The sequence below is a fragment of the Leuciscus leuciscus genome, assembly GCF_965113295.1.
Source record: "Leuciscus leuciscus genome assembly, chromosome: 2".
In the NCBI taxonomy this organism is placed as follows: domain Eukaryota; kingdom Metazoa; phylum Chordata; class Actinopteri; order Cypriniformes; family Leuciscidae; genus Leuciscus; species Leuciscus leuciscus.
Window position 1 is genome coordinate 25,966,531 of NC_138726.1, and position 14,512 is coordinate 25,981,042.

General features: G+C 35.1%; 2 protein-coding genes across 2 annotated transcripts; one reads left to right on the forward strand and one right to left on the reverse strand.

Moving 5' to 3' along the window:
• Positions 1-295: 295 nt before the first annotated feature.
• On the forward strand, positions 296-4,817 carry cdkn2aip (CDKN2A interacting protein). The gene is made up of 3 exons (XM_082161910.1): positions 296-678; positions 1,652-1,773; positions 3,650-4,817. The coding sequence occupies exons 1-3, from the start codon at positions 422-424 to the stop codon at positions 4,207-4,209; spliced, it is 939 nt and encodes a 312-aa protein (XP_082018036.1). The 5' UTR covers positions 296-421; the 3' UTR covers positions 4,210-4,817.
• A 2,607-nt stretch (positions 4,818-7,424) lies between these two features.
• cart3 (cocaine- and amphetamine-regulated transcript 3) lies at positions 7,425-8,325 on the reverse strand. Its single transcript, XM_082160613.1, has 3 exons — positions 8,079-8,325; positions 7,890-7,973; positions 7,425-7,721 (listed from the first exon to the last, which is right to left on the reverse strand). The coding sequence occupies exons 1-3, from the start codon at positions 8,238-8,240 to the stop codon at positions 7,614-7,616; spliced, it is 354 nt and encodes a 117-aa protein (XP_082016739.1). The 5' UTR covers positions 8,241-8,325; the 3' UTR covers positions 7,425-7,613.
• Between the last annotated feature and the right edge of the window lie 6,187 nt (positions 8,326-14,512).

Here is a 14,512-nt window from a genome sequence, read left to right on the forward strand (position 1 = left end):
CTTGCGACTGCTTGGACTCTTATGAAATAAAATTTAAGTTGAGATTGGAGTCATTAAATCCATACAGGATGAGCAAAGTGGTCATTTAAATGCATTATTAAAATGCTTTAGAAATTGTATCGTGATAACCTGCTAAAAAAAAAGAATCTGTGCGATCTTGTATGAAAACAAGCCTTAAACTACTGTGAACTTAACACTGAGCACTCTTACCTAAAATGAATATAAGTTACATACTGATGTTTATGTATGAGCTGTTCTGTCTGTCTACAGATTTAGTATCTTGCCAACCACTGATTAACTGTTTGTTTGTCTGTCGCTGGGAAACATGCCTAGAATTCCAGCCCTCCTCAGGGCCTTTGAACCTGCTGTGTGGGACACTTGCTTTTTATGAACTTCTCAAAGTAACTTTTGATTGTTTTACATGTTTTCAGTGATGGCGGCGGGGACAGGAGCAGATATCGTCTCTGAGTTCCTCAGTCAGAATCCACACCTGGTGAACTGGGTGGAATCTTTAAGAGGATATTGTGAGACAAATAAACAATGGCATGCAAGGAGAGAGTTTGTCCTGCGCAATATGGAGGCTTTTCCTACAATCCAACCTGGGACCCCAAGTCCTATTTTAGACAGACTGCTGTCTCTGTCTATGGTTTGGGCCAACCACGTGTTTTTGGGCTGTCGGTAATTGTCATTTTATCATGGACTTTGTTCATTTGTTGTTGTTTTCATGAACGTAAAATGCATTTCGTATAACATCAGTTCTAAATGGGTCAGCGACATTTATCTCATTTTGCTAGATCTATTAATTTACACTGAAATATGCTACCCGAAAGTTTGGGTTTATTTATTTATTAATTTATTTAAATTAATACTTTTATTTAGCAACGATGCATTAAAATGTTCAAAAATTACAGTGTAAAGACCTTTATAATGGTATGAGAGATCAAATAAATTGTCTTCTTTTGAAATTTATATTCATTAAAGAATCCTGGAAAAAATGTATTCAAGCTTTTTCACAAAAATATTAAGCAGCACAACTGTTTTCAACATTGATAATAATAAGAAAGAAGTAATAGCTACTTCATTGAAATGGCTACAATTCAACTTTGCCATCACAGGAATACATTACATTTTAGAATATGTTAACTATATTATTTTAAATTGTAGTATTTCATAATATTTTTTTATTTTACTGTATTTTTGATCAAATAAATTCAGCCTTTTTTTTTCGACCCTAGACTTCTGAATGGTAGTGTACAATACATACATAAAATGGCTTTAAATAAATCTCTTCTCTGATCTCTTCTATATTAAAATTTCTTTTCATGTTTTTTGGGGAGACATTAAGTAGAAAATGTGAATGAGATAGAACTGTTCTGATATTATAATGATGGTTAAAAGAATGAAATTCTTGAAAGGAAAAAATAGTCTGGCATAATTTGTATTATCATCTAAAATAAATGATCATTGGAGCATTTTTGTTATTAGTAATATTAATATTTTAAAAACGCCTACCAAATGAAAGTCACGTCGCACTTCTAATACATTTCTAATATTGTCAGATGTGTTTTTAACTTGATTTATTTTTATTTATTTTTAAGATTCCTTTTCCTTTTTTATTGAGAGCACTCTTATGTCATTGACTTTAATGCAGATATCCACAGCCTGTAATGGACAAAATAAATGAGATGGCAGAAGGAATCACTGTGATTGAGGCTCCTGAGCGAAAGACTAGAGATGAAATCATGGGGAGAACTAAAAGACCTGCAGTTTCAGGTAAATGGACTATCTTTAATGTGTGTCATTGAAATAATACATTACTTAATGGGGAGCCAATACTATCAGTTACAAATTATGGCCCCACTTTATATTAGGAGTCTTTAACTACTGTACTGTACTAACATTTAAATTAATCATTTGATACAATGCACTTATTGTGTACATGCATGTTTTTTTACATTTTATATAAAAAAAATTTTTTTTAAATACCTGCATGTATTTACAGCTGTAATTACTTTCTGTAATTACATCTACATGTATGCTTACACTGTTGACCCTTCTCTTACACTTAACCCAACCTTAATCCCACCCGTACCACCAAACCTGTCCCGTATCCCATCTCAACAGCAGCAAAAGGTGTTTTGCAAGCACAATAAATACATTGTACCCATTTTTTTTTTAATGTAAGGATAGTAGTTAAGGACACATAATATAGTGTGACCCAAATTATAAATACCTTGGCATAGTGCTAGACCATGAGCTTAAATGGGACGTGCTGATGAGTTACATTAGTATGAAGACACAACAGAGTATTCTTAAAGAAATAGCCTTCCTTTAATGTCCACAACTGAATGTTTTATGGCTTTTATGAAAAGTGTCATGAAATTCTGTGTTGTTTGTTGGTATGGTTATGCTACCGAAGTACAAGTCAGTAAGGAAAGTTGTAATATGGCAAGTAATTTGTTAGGGAATACATCACATAGTATAGATGGTATTTATAAAAAGGGATTGTTAAACAAGGCAAACAATATTATGAGTGATAAGAGGCATCCTCTGGCCTTTTTAGTGTTTTTTTTTAATTAAAACAATTTTTGTATGCCAATTTGTGATGCCTGTGAACATTGCTGAAAACCCACTTTCCCTACGGGGACAAATAAAAACTAATGTACATACCGTTCAAAGTCTCTTATGCTCACCAAGACTTCATATACAGTAAAAACAGTAGTATTGTGAAATATTATTACAATTTAAAATAACAGTTTTCTATTGTAATGTATTTTAAAATGTAATTTAATCCTATGATGGCAAAACTGAATTTTCATTACTCATTACTCCAGTCTTCAGTGTCGCATGATCCTTCAGAAATCATTCTAATATGCTGATTTGCTGCTCAAAAACATTTCTTACTATATCAATGTTGAAAACGGATTTTTATCTTTTTTTTTTTTTTTTGATGAATAGAAAGTTAAAAAGATCAACATTTATATGAAATCTTTTGTAAGATTATAAATATCTTTGTTGGCACTTTTGATCAGTTTCATGTGTCCTTTCTGATTAAAATTGTTAGGTAAAATAATTACCGTATACAGTAATGACATATTTAGCATAATTTGCAAACTATTAGTTTATAGTTAATAGTTGATAAACTGTAGTTTCATTACATTATCCTTTCTGATGTATTTTAACAATATGATCTAATGAGTATTTGTATGCATTTCATATTGACAGCATTGTTATTTACATTTTTTTGAAGTAGTTATGTTTAGCTTTGGGGGATAGGCTTAATGTATTTGAAGGAACGCTGAATATGAATCCAATAAAGGTTAGTTCAAAGCACTTAATGACATTTTCCGATTTTCTCTGACCTATTCTAAATGGGTAATAAGTTGTTAACAAGCATTATCTAACTCTTTATGAGCTAATAAAACATTAACACGTTAATTACTGTGACAATGAATGAAGAACTCACTATTTGGATATAGTCTGTTAATGTATTAACTAGAGCTTATAAACTATTAGTTAAAATAGTTTGCGAAACTTTGTTACTGTATACTTGTTATAAAGTGTTACCAAGTATTACTTTCTTTTTTACCGACCACAAACGTTTGAACAGTAGCATAATAGCTGAGCTTTTCCCCCCTGTATTTTGCAGAACTGGATGCTGATTACCAGGGTAAGAGGGCTAAACCTAATGATCCAGATGTGAAAGCTCATGCGAAGAGTGTTGGGAGTACTCTGAAATCCGGCCCTCCACCGGGGGCTCCCGCAGAACACCAGCCCTTTTATAATCGACTCTACAAGGCCGTTGCTTGGAAGCTCGTCTCCGCTGGTGGCTTTGGTCCCAACCTGGAACACTACGAAATCTTGCGCAGTTGTGTGGAGTCATGCAAGGCCAGTCTTAGCTGTGTGTTTGTACCTCTCAAAGACATTCCTGACCTGCCTATGGGACGTACCCAAAAAGAAGGGCAGGTGTGTGAACTGCGCTGCTGCACCGTCTACATGGGTACGGGCTACGGGCGTGATGAGTGTGCCGCCAAGGCAATGGCCTCCAAGGAAGCACTCAAAGTATTTCAAGGGCAAAAAGTGACAGTGAAGGTTTGCCGCCGCAGGTTCCGAGGACGAGACGTTGACGATTTGGTTCTGCTGGATGAACAGTCCAGGAGCCATGTTTTCCCTCCAGCTCTCAGCTATCCCTTTCAGGAAGACCAGTAGAGCTCCATTCTGCTATAAGATATAAAGATTCAGTTGTGGCAGCCGTGGAGACGTCCCAAAGATTTTCATTTGGACAGTTTTCAGTTATGATCGTTCAGAATGGCACTATGGAGAAGGACCGAGTTATTTAGTTGTGTGTAAAAGGATCTTAAAAAACAAGTGCCGGTCAGTTTTGTGACTTGTAAAAGGCTTGCTCTGTTGCTTTAGAGTCTTGTTTATGGTTTATGGTTGTGAAGTTGAGATGGTTTAGATCTTCATTTCTGCAGTTGTAGTTCTATCTGACCTATGGAAAATGTTGGCGGTTTAAAAAGCGGCTATTTTAATAAGTATAAATGTCAATGACTTTTGTTTTATTTATTTCTGAAGCATTACATTGGGAATATACAGTCTGCAGTTGACAGCGATTGGATTTGTACAAATATAGTTAATAAAACAATAACAATAAAATAATAAAACAATAATAAAAATACAGTAAAAAAATGTTTATTGTTAGCTTGATTTTTTTTCTTCTTTTTTTTTTTCGCTTCACATATATTGGACAATTTTTATTTATGAAACGTTTCCACCACTGTGACAGAGAATGGTAATGTTGTTGCTGTTGTTGTGGACCTTTGGGCAGATTTTTTGAATGTCAAATAAAAACCGCCACCTGTGTCATGATGAATGTTGAAGCAGTTTTATCAATGAAGTGTAAATGTTTGGTTTAATGTAACGTTTACCTGAGGCTCATATATGTTCTGTCTATCCCTCTGTTTTTGTTTGTTTTTTGTAGCGACATTTTAAAAATAAACATTCTTAGTGCTCACTGTTTTATCAAAATAAACTTCATTAGGGCTCCAAGCACCAGAGGTTTTGTGCTAATTACACCAGATGTATTTGTACTGTTTTGCTAATTATTATAAGTTACCTAAAAGTGTCTAGACATTAAAGACCGTTAGCCGTAGAGATCTCAGACTTGATGGAGTGGTTCCAAAAAAAAAAAATATATATATATACTGTGTGTGTGTGTACATATTTATGCCAAGCTGCATCATTATGTGTATGTGTGTGTGTGTATATATATATACTGAATAGCTTATTTGTGAGTTGTCAGACATGACTGAATATATTGATGTACAATTAAATTGAGGAAACAATATCATTTTGCTCTTTTAATATAATATATAGCATAATATTTCCTTAACGAGACATTTAAAGGCATACTATATTTGTAAAGATACATCATTTGCAATACTTTGTAACTGGATTATGGCATTATGTAAAGGAAATGTGCTATTTATAATTTGGTGTCTGGGTTTGATTATCACATATGGTGCATTAAGGTTAAAGTTTAAGCAGTTAAACACAAATACAAAGTTTTCAAAGTTAAAAGGCCACATCTATTTATTATAGAAATAAATAGAAATAAAAACAGACCTTACGATATCTTCTGGATTTACAAAATTTGAGTTGCAATTAATCTTAAAGTCATCATGCACTGATCACATATCTTATGACAGTAAAATAATAATAAGTTTAACAGTAAAAGGGAGGGATTTTCTTTCATTTGTCTATTGTGAAGCCAGAATGTATTGCTGTTTCATCAAACCCTGTCAGTGACGACTCATGATGAACTTAATTGTAAAAATTACAGCAAAGACACATTATATTTGACAAAAGATTAAGATGATTACAGCTTGCAGCTATTTTTTAAAATATATTTATTTCGTAAAATACTTTTTTTTGCAGGATGTAATCTGCTTATAAAATGATTATTGTGTTTACATCACCTCAGCGGTCTTTTTTTTTTAAGCAGATCTAATTGTTACCTAAAGCAAATGACAATTGTATTAAACATCACATTCTGCTTTCGTCATATTTGCATCACATAATCAATTAGCTTCCTCTCCAGCAACCTCAATGCAATTACACAATCAAATGAATAATGAAAAATCGTTATGATATCTGATTATTAAATGGCTTAAAGGTGCACAGAGGTTTGATTGTTATATAAAATGAGGCCCATCAACATCTATTTTTATGCAGAGATGTGCTTGACCTGTTCCTCAGTGCCAGCCAGCAACAGCAGACACGTATTTCCCGTCGTTCTCCACTCTTCTTCTGCTGGCACTCTTTAAAATATTTACAAACATAAATGAACCTAACAAGAAGTGAAAGCACCCATTTGAATGCCAACTTTGATTGACATCTGGGGGAATTTGGGTGTTGTTTTTCTGCTTGGCTGGACGTTGGACTCATCCTCTCAGAGCTAATCATGGGACAGCCTGTACTAACTGTGCACTTTTCCTCATTCTCTCCTATGAGTCAGAGGCTTTTGTAATTCAGAAATGTCACATATTTTAAACCCTTGTTATAACTGTTGAAATCATGCATGCAGAGGGAATGAGATGAATTGAAGAAATGAAAAGGAACGGAAAACCGAGGTGATGTGTTTTATAAAACACTTTCCCTGATACGTCATTACTATATTATTGTTAAGTTAAGACTTTGTATGTATAGCTTCATAAAGATTATGGGTAACACTTTACAATAAGGTTCATTAGTTAACATTAGTTAATGTATTAACTGACATGATCTAACAATGACCAATACATGTGTTACAGTATTTATTTATCTTTGTTAACGTTAGTTAATAAAAATACAGCTGTTTGTTTGTTCAGTTCACAGTGCATTAACTAATGTTAACAAATACAACCTTTGATTTTAATAACGTATTAGTAAATGTTGAAATTAATATGAACTAAGATTAATAAATGCTGTAGAAGCACTGTTCATTGTTAGTTCATGTTAACTACTTAACTAATGTTAACTAATGAACCTTATTGTAAAGTGTTACCCTATTATGTATTTTCCTGCCAACAACTGCACTAATGTTTATCATAATTTAGGATGAGTTAACCAACAACATCTTCTTCTTTGCATTATTCTATTACATTTTTTTTTTTTTTATTAAGTACATTTTGAGTGTTCAATTACTTGATTTTAACTCGATTTTTCTTCATCTGTAAAAAGTACAGTGAACTTGTCAGGTATGCAGGTTGCCACTTTTGATTTTACTTAAGGGAAAAAATAAACTTTTATTATTTTAGTAAGATGATTTTTCTTACAGTGCATAATGTTTTGTCATGTGTATTGAGGAGTAAGTCAGGTGTCAATTTAATTTATATGCCACAGCAAAATATCTTTATTATACTAGAGGAAACACACAGACTGCCTTAGAAAACAAAAGTCCACACAATTTATTCAGGTTTAGTTACACATCAAGAGCAGCAAATAATTAAACAATCTTTCAAATTCATCTGTTTTTCTCATAGCGCTTCATAATCATAAAAATAGAAATCACATAATGTATAAATATCTGTAATACCATGTGTATATTTCCAACTCACAATCCATCTTTGTCTTTACAAACACTTCAGCAAAAAGTAATTGCAAAACGCTCCACGTGGACAGTCACACATTTTGCCGATTCTTGAGCCTTTTCTGATGGCGCATTGCTCTCCAACGTCGCACTGATGTGAAAGCAAATCGTCAGTGTTAGATAAGTCACTGTCAGCGTTTGGTGAATAAATGTAGATAGTAAATGTGTGATTTGAATCTAGACAAAATCCATTCTATTATTATGGAAATAAAGTGTTGTTAAATATCAAATAGTGAAAAATCTATTTTGTGCTACTCACTGTAGGAACGCGTCCAAACTTCTTTTCCCAAAGTGAGATGCGTTTACTCTGCAGTTTCTCCAGAACGTCATGCAAAGCCCCCAGCTGTGAACAGTAATTAATCAATCAAAAGTAAGTGTCATTAAATTGCTTTTTGAGAAAGGAGAAACATTAGTTTTCTATACGCACCGAGAATTACGCAATACTTACGAGCTGCTTTTCGTTGGTCAGATTCGGGTCCTTTGGGTAAAACTCTCTCAAAGCTCTCGTTTCCAAGTCAGATTCGTTGTCAAAGTCCATTTCAGCACCTTGAATGCAGGAAAGCAGCACAGCGCATACCATCGCTGTCGTCCAGAGTTTGGAGCTCTCCATGGTCACAGCCAAGATTGAACGCGTCCTCTGCACTGAGATTCAAGTGAACACTCGCTTCCCGCGGTCCAATCACCTTATATCTGCTCCAGTGACACACCACTCACTTCGGTCCTTCTTTTGCTCCACCTTACACATTGATTTTTGCCCATGCGTAAAAAGGACGCAGACGATGACTCATTGCGTAAAGCTCCGGAGTTTATGTCCAAAACAAGACAGAAATACGCCTGAAGGGGATTTAGGCTGATACATTTTTTTTGCATATTATTATTGTATATGATTCTGCTTTTTGAGTGTTTTAGCAGAAGTTTTATAGTCACATTGGCTACATTAAAATACCAGTATGAAACAGATTTTTTGAAACGGGACAAGGTGTGACTGTTTACAATAGGTTTATTTCTGAAATCCCTTTCTTTATAGCCACATATCTAAAAAAAACTTTTAAAGTATTTCCACCATCATTGCAGAGGAAGAAGATACAGTTATTTTAACATGTTGACTTTTTTAAGCATGCTTAAACCACAATGGTAAAATTATGGGTCACACTTAAGATTAGACCTATTATTAGATTAACTATTAACTATGACTTTTTCCTCAATAAACTCCTAATTACTGCTAATTAGTTTAGAAATGCTGGTTAAATATAGGAATTGGGTAGGATTAAGGGATGTAGAATATGGTCATGAAGAATAAGGCATTAATATGTGCTTTATAAGTACTAGTAAACAGCTAATATGCTAGTAATATAATAAGCAACTTGGACCCTAAACTAAAGTGTTACTAAATTATGAAATAGCTAAAAAATTAAACCATTCTTAGCTGGTTTTCTGGTCTCACATCCTGGCCAACTGAAAGTGCCCAAAGTACTTTAAAATCAAAGTTTAAGATTTAATCAGGTTACAGTTTTTTTTTATTTTTTTATTATTATTATTTGGAACAAAAACAGCAAAATGTGACATTTAAAACATGTGACTATTTACCCAACCTGGTATGAAAATACTGTTGTCCTGAGAACATATTTCAACCTTTCAGCCTAGTCTAAATCTATATGCTCCGGTGGTTTTATTGTATTAACTTATTACAAAAAATATGAATATGTAATAAGTTAAATTCGTATAACTAATAGAAACCAACATACAAAACAAGTAATCTCATAAATCCCCATGTGACAACCTGCCCCGCTCTCCCATATATGCCCTCAACCCACTGTTTTTGTAATGTGAATATAAAGTGGCCCTCTTTCAAATAATTTGTTGTTGTTTTGTTTATACATTTAAAAATATATATATATATATTCAAATTATATGTTATATAACAACATTAATGTCATCCCACACTAGTTTAGCATGACCATAATACTTATTTTTAGTAATGGAAAAATATACACAAAGATGATGAAGCTTAAGTGTTCCTCCATACCAGCTGTCCTACTTGCATTCATCTCTAGTTGGTCTGTTTTTTGTGAAGCAGCATGCACAGCCTTTATTGAACGTCCAAAAGGAACATCAATAGCTTGCCAGAAAGAAAACCTGCAAAAGACCAGGACAAAGAGAAACTGAATGGTCCTCCATTCTTAATGCTATTTTTCTTAAATGCACACAAGAAAGAAGTAAGTTATTTTCTCTGGCCAAAAAATTCATTTGGCACAGGTTACCATTGAAGATTTTTTTGTAATTTTTTGTTGATTAATCCTATTCTAGGCACAGAAAGTGTTGTTTTGTTGTTTCCTGCTGATTAATGCAAAGCCAAGCCTCACTTTGATCCGGTCTCAGTTGCCTCATGAGGATCTTTTGTCGGTTAGAGGCAGGAATCAAACCAGGTCCGTCTGACTGCTCTGTGGGCTGCATGAGTCATATCATTCCAATTACTACATGTATTATTGCCTGTCAGAAACTTGTCCTTCTGCACGGTTACCTGTTTATTAATACGACCACACTGTCGGGGTAGTTTTGCTCACCACTCATGTCAAATGAGCTCTATTTTAATTTCCTTCCGAGAAAAATTATTCAATTTTGTGCAGGCAGATAGTTGCATAAGCACGCATGTCAGTGGTTTAACACCAGCAAAATGTTTCAATTTTCACGGTCATTATTTGCATAAAATTTCTCCACACTGCTAAAATAAGGTCCTGAGGGCGTCGTTCCTGTCAAAACAGTGTAGACCATTTTTGAAGAGATGATTACCGGATAGGACAGGATTGCCATAGGGTGTCAAATCCAGACCAAGTGTGAGAATGGCTGAGAGGAACATAACTTAAAATACACACTGGCAGTTGCAGTAACTTGAGCATAAGTTTTGCTACTGTTGTCCATGCAGACTTCATACACAGTTTGACTTGACAGTTTGCAAATGGTAGTTTGCTGTAATCTTTCAATGTGGTGAAGGTTCGCCACCCTCTAATAGGGTTTGTCTCCAATTTAAGTTGAGGAAATTACATATCTTCTGCCAAACATCCTATAAACAACAAAGAAAGCCTGACATCTTTTAATAATAAACTTTCACCTTAAAGTTCCCATTAAGATTATTGGACTATAGAAAACCATTCTAAGCCACTGAAGGAGGTTGTTTATATGCAGCACATAGGAAGATGGGTTTTGTCCTTTGAAGGCAAATCTCAAAGACGATGCAGGAGTGTTGTGTGGGTGAGATTGGAATTCATTATCTTCCTGACTTATCTAAGTATTCCTCCGAATTCTGAGATCCTGGCTCATTTGTTTGGTTCAAAGATGTTTGTGATCTCCTTTGGCGGGCATGTCGATGACCTCTCACCTTTTTTTCTACCAGATGAATCCTCTTGAGAGTCGAGTTACTGGAAAGACCTTTGGAATTGATTTTGTGTGGGTGTGTGATCTCTCTTTTCCTTCAGGTGATCAAGTTAAGTGCATTACAGCCTTATTGCCTCTCAATTGTTGAAAAATTAAAAGTAAATTAACATCTGACATACTTATGTCTTATTTTCATACTATGAAGATTTTGACACCTTTTAATCTATCACAGCATTGATATAAAGCAGAACATCGGATCCTAAATTCCTTTAATTTTTCTTGATTTTCAATCAATATCCATCACTTACAGAATTTATTCTGGAGTATATCTCTCTTTTTTATTTATTGAAGATGTTCTGCCAGTCATCAGCAGTTGTTATATACAAAACAATCTAAGATGATCTGAATGCCTGAGAATAGTTTGGAAGAAGAAAAAAAAAATCATGAAAATATTATTATACACTAATAATATCAGTCTGTGCATTAATAGAGGATATTTTGCACTAAATCCCCACTATCGCTAATACCGCTTCAGAGCGATATTTGAGGCTGAGCATATGCCATTATTCATCACGTTCAGGAACACGTGCCCCGAAATTGCGAAAAATGTAATTTTTTGGTCAAGTGCAAAAACTGCAAGCGTGACCCTCTGTCCTAATACCTACAGTCATTGAATCATTGAATCAAATACACACTGATTCATTCAGGAATGAAATACCACTTTTTAACTGTGTAAATAGACAATGTATTCTGTCTAAAATTCTGTCTCTTGTTTGTTGAACTGAAGGCAATCAAAGCCGTGATGATACTCTGAACAGCGTTCTTGCTTCTGTGATATTGCTTTATCGAACATGGTTAGTAAAAGCTTTTCTGTAGCTCAAACAGGATCACAGGTTTGATTCCTAGGGACAGCAAAAACTAGGATGGCCGAGAGAGCTCAACGCGCTGCAACTGAAGAAACCACATGCAAATTATGAAAACAGCATCAGTTTGGCAACATGTGCTGCAAATACTCACAATGCAAGCAAATACAGAAACGCGCTGGGTTGGGACCACTTATTGGTCAATGTCTACTCGTCAGAGGTGTTGTCGATGACCTGAAAGATGAGTTTTTTGTTTATTTTAACATCCTGATTGTTTGTGCGTTATGAGTATATGCAGCGTGTTTCTGTATTTGGTTGCGATGTGAGTATTTGCAGTGCATTTCTATATTTAGTTGCATTATGAGTATTTGCAGTGCGTTTCTGTATTTGTTTGCATTGTGAGCATTTGCAATGCGTTTCTGTATTTGGTTGTGATGTGAGTATTTGCAGCTTGTTTCTGTATTTAGTTACGTTGTAAATATTTGCAGCTTGCTTCTATATTTAGTTACGTTGTGAGTATTTGCAGCGCGTTTCTGTATTTGGTTGCATTGTGAGTATATGCAGCTTGTTTCTATATTTAGTTGTGTTGTAAATATTTGCAGCTTGCTTCTAGATTTAGTTGCGTTGTGAGTATTTGCAGCTTGTTTCTCTATTTAGTTGCGTTGTGAGAATTTGCAGTGCGTTTCTGTATTTAGTTGCGTTGTGCGTATTTGCAGCGCATTTCTGTATTTGGTTGCAATGTGAGTATTTGCAGTGCGTTCCTGTATTTGTTTGCATTGTGAGCATTTGCAATGCGTTTCTGTATTTGGTTGCAATGTGAGTATTTGCAGCTTGTTTCTGTATTTGGTTGTGATGTGAGTATTTGCAGTGCGTTTCTGTATTTGGTTGCATTGTGAGTATTTGCAGCATGTTTCTGTATTTGGTTGCGATGTGAGTATTTGCAGCTTGTTTCTGTAGTTAGTTGCATTGTGAGTATTTGCAGCACGTTTCTGTATTTAGTTGCATTGTGAGTATTTGCAGCATGTTTCTGTATTTAGTTGCGATTTGAGTATTTGCAGCACATTTCTGTATTTGGTTGCGATGTGAGTATTTGCAGCACATTTCTGTATTTAGTTGCATTGTGAGTATTTGCAGCACGTTTCTGTATTTAGTTGCATTGTGAGTATTTGCAGCGCGTTTCTGTATTTGGTTGCGATGTGAGTATTTGCAGTGCATTTCTGTATTTAGTTGCGATGTGAGTATTTGCAGTGCATTTCTGTATTTAGTTGTGTTGTGAGTATTTGCAGCGCGTTTCTGTATTTGGTTGTGTTATGAGTATTTGCAGCGCGTTTCTGTATTTGGTTGTGTTATGAGTATTTGCAGCGCGTTTCTGTATTTGGTTGTGTTATGAGTATTTGCAGGGCGTTTCCTGTATATGGTTGTGTTGTGAGTATTTGCAGGGTGTTTCCTGTATTTGGTTGTGTTGTGAGTATTTGCAGCGCGTTTCTGTATTTAGTTGCATTGTGAGTATTTGCAGCACGTTTCTGTATTTAGTTGCATTGTGAGTATTTGCAGCACGTTTCTGTATTTAGTTGCATTGTGAGTATTTGCAGCGCATTTCTGTATTTGGTTGCGATGTGAGTATTTGCAGCGCATTTCTGTATTTAGTTGCATTGTGAGTATTTGCAGCACGTTTCTGTATTTAGTTGCATTGTGAGTATTTGCAGCGCGTTTCTGTATTTGGTTGCGATGTGAGTATTTGCAGTGCATTTCTGTATTTAGTTGCGATGTGAGTATTTGCAGGGTGTTTCCTGTATTTGGTTGTGTTGTGAGTATTTGTAGCACGTGTTGTTAAACTGATGAATATGTTTTCTTAATTCGCTGGTGTTTTTTCTATTTGCATGTGTTTTCTTCAGTTGCAGCGCATTGAGCTTTGTGCTATTGGCAGCTTGTTTCTGTATTTGGTTGCGTTGTGAGTATTTGAAGCACATGTGTTGTTAAACTGATGAAGATGTTTTCTTTATTTGCTGGTGTTTATTTCTATTTGCATGTGTTTTCTTAAGTTGCAGCGCATTGAGCTCTCTCGGCCCCTGTAAAAAACTGATAAAAATGTAAATGGGTACCTTGAATGTAATGTTGCTTTAGATAAAAGTATCTGTCAAATGCATAAATGTAAATAAAAAAGGATAACAAAGAAATCATGTAGTTTCAGGAGCTTCAGCATAGCAACAGGGGGACAGGCTAACCCAGAGAGAGGAAAAGCTGTGTCTGAACTGTCAATTACTCTGAGGGCTATAACATTTTACCAGTAGCCAGAGGTCGCTTGTTAGCGCCAGACCTTCATTTGTCAACGCACAAAACAGACTCCCCATTATGTCAGAGGGAGGGAATCAATTCCGAGACCCAAAACACAAGCCAAACATGCTTCAGACAGCCTTTAGATCCCAAAACACAAAAAATGAAGCTGATAAACGGGACCCGAGTCAGTTAATCAAGTTGCGAAGTGGCCAGTGGGCAATATTAGATGTCAGCATGGAAAGAGACAGAATCAGGTCACCTCAATGTGCAGCAAAGTTTATCTCATGTGTCAGTGACGGCCACACTCCAGTCCACTGATTGCATCAGTCATTAAGATTACAGCAGCAGATGTGCCTGTTAGTGTGCTTCC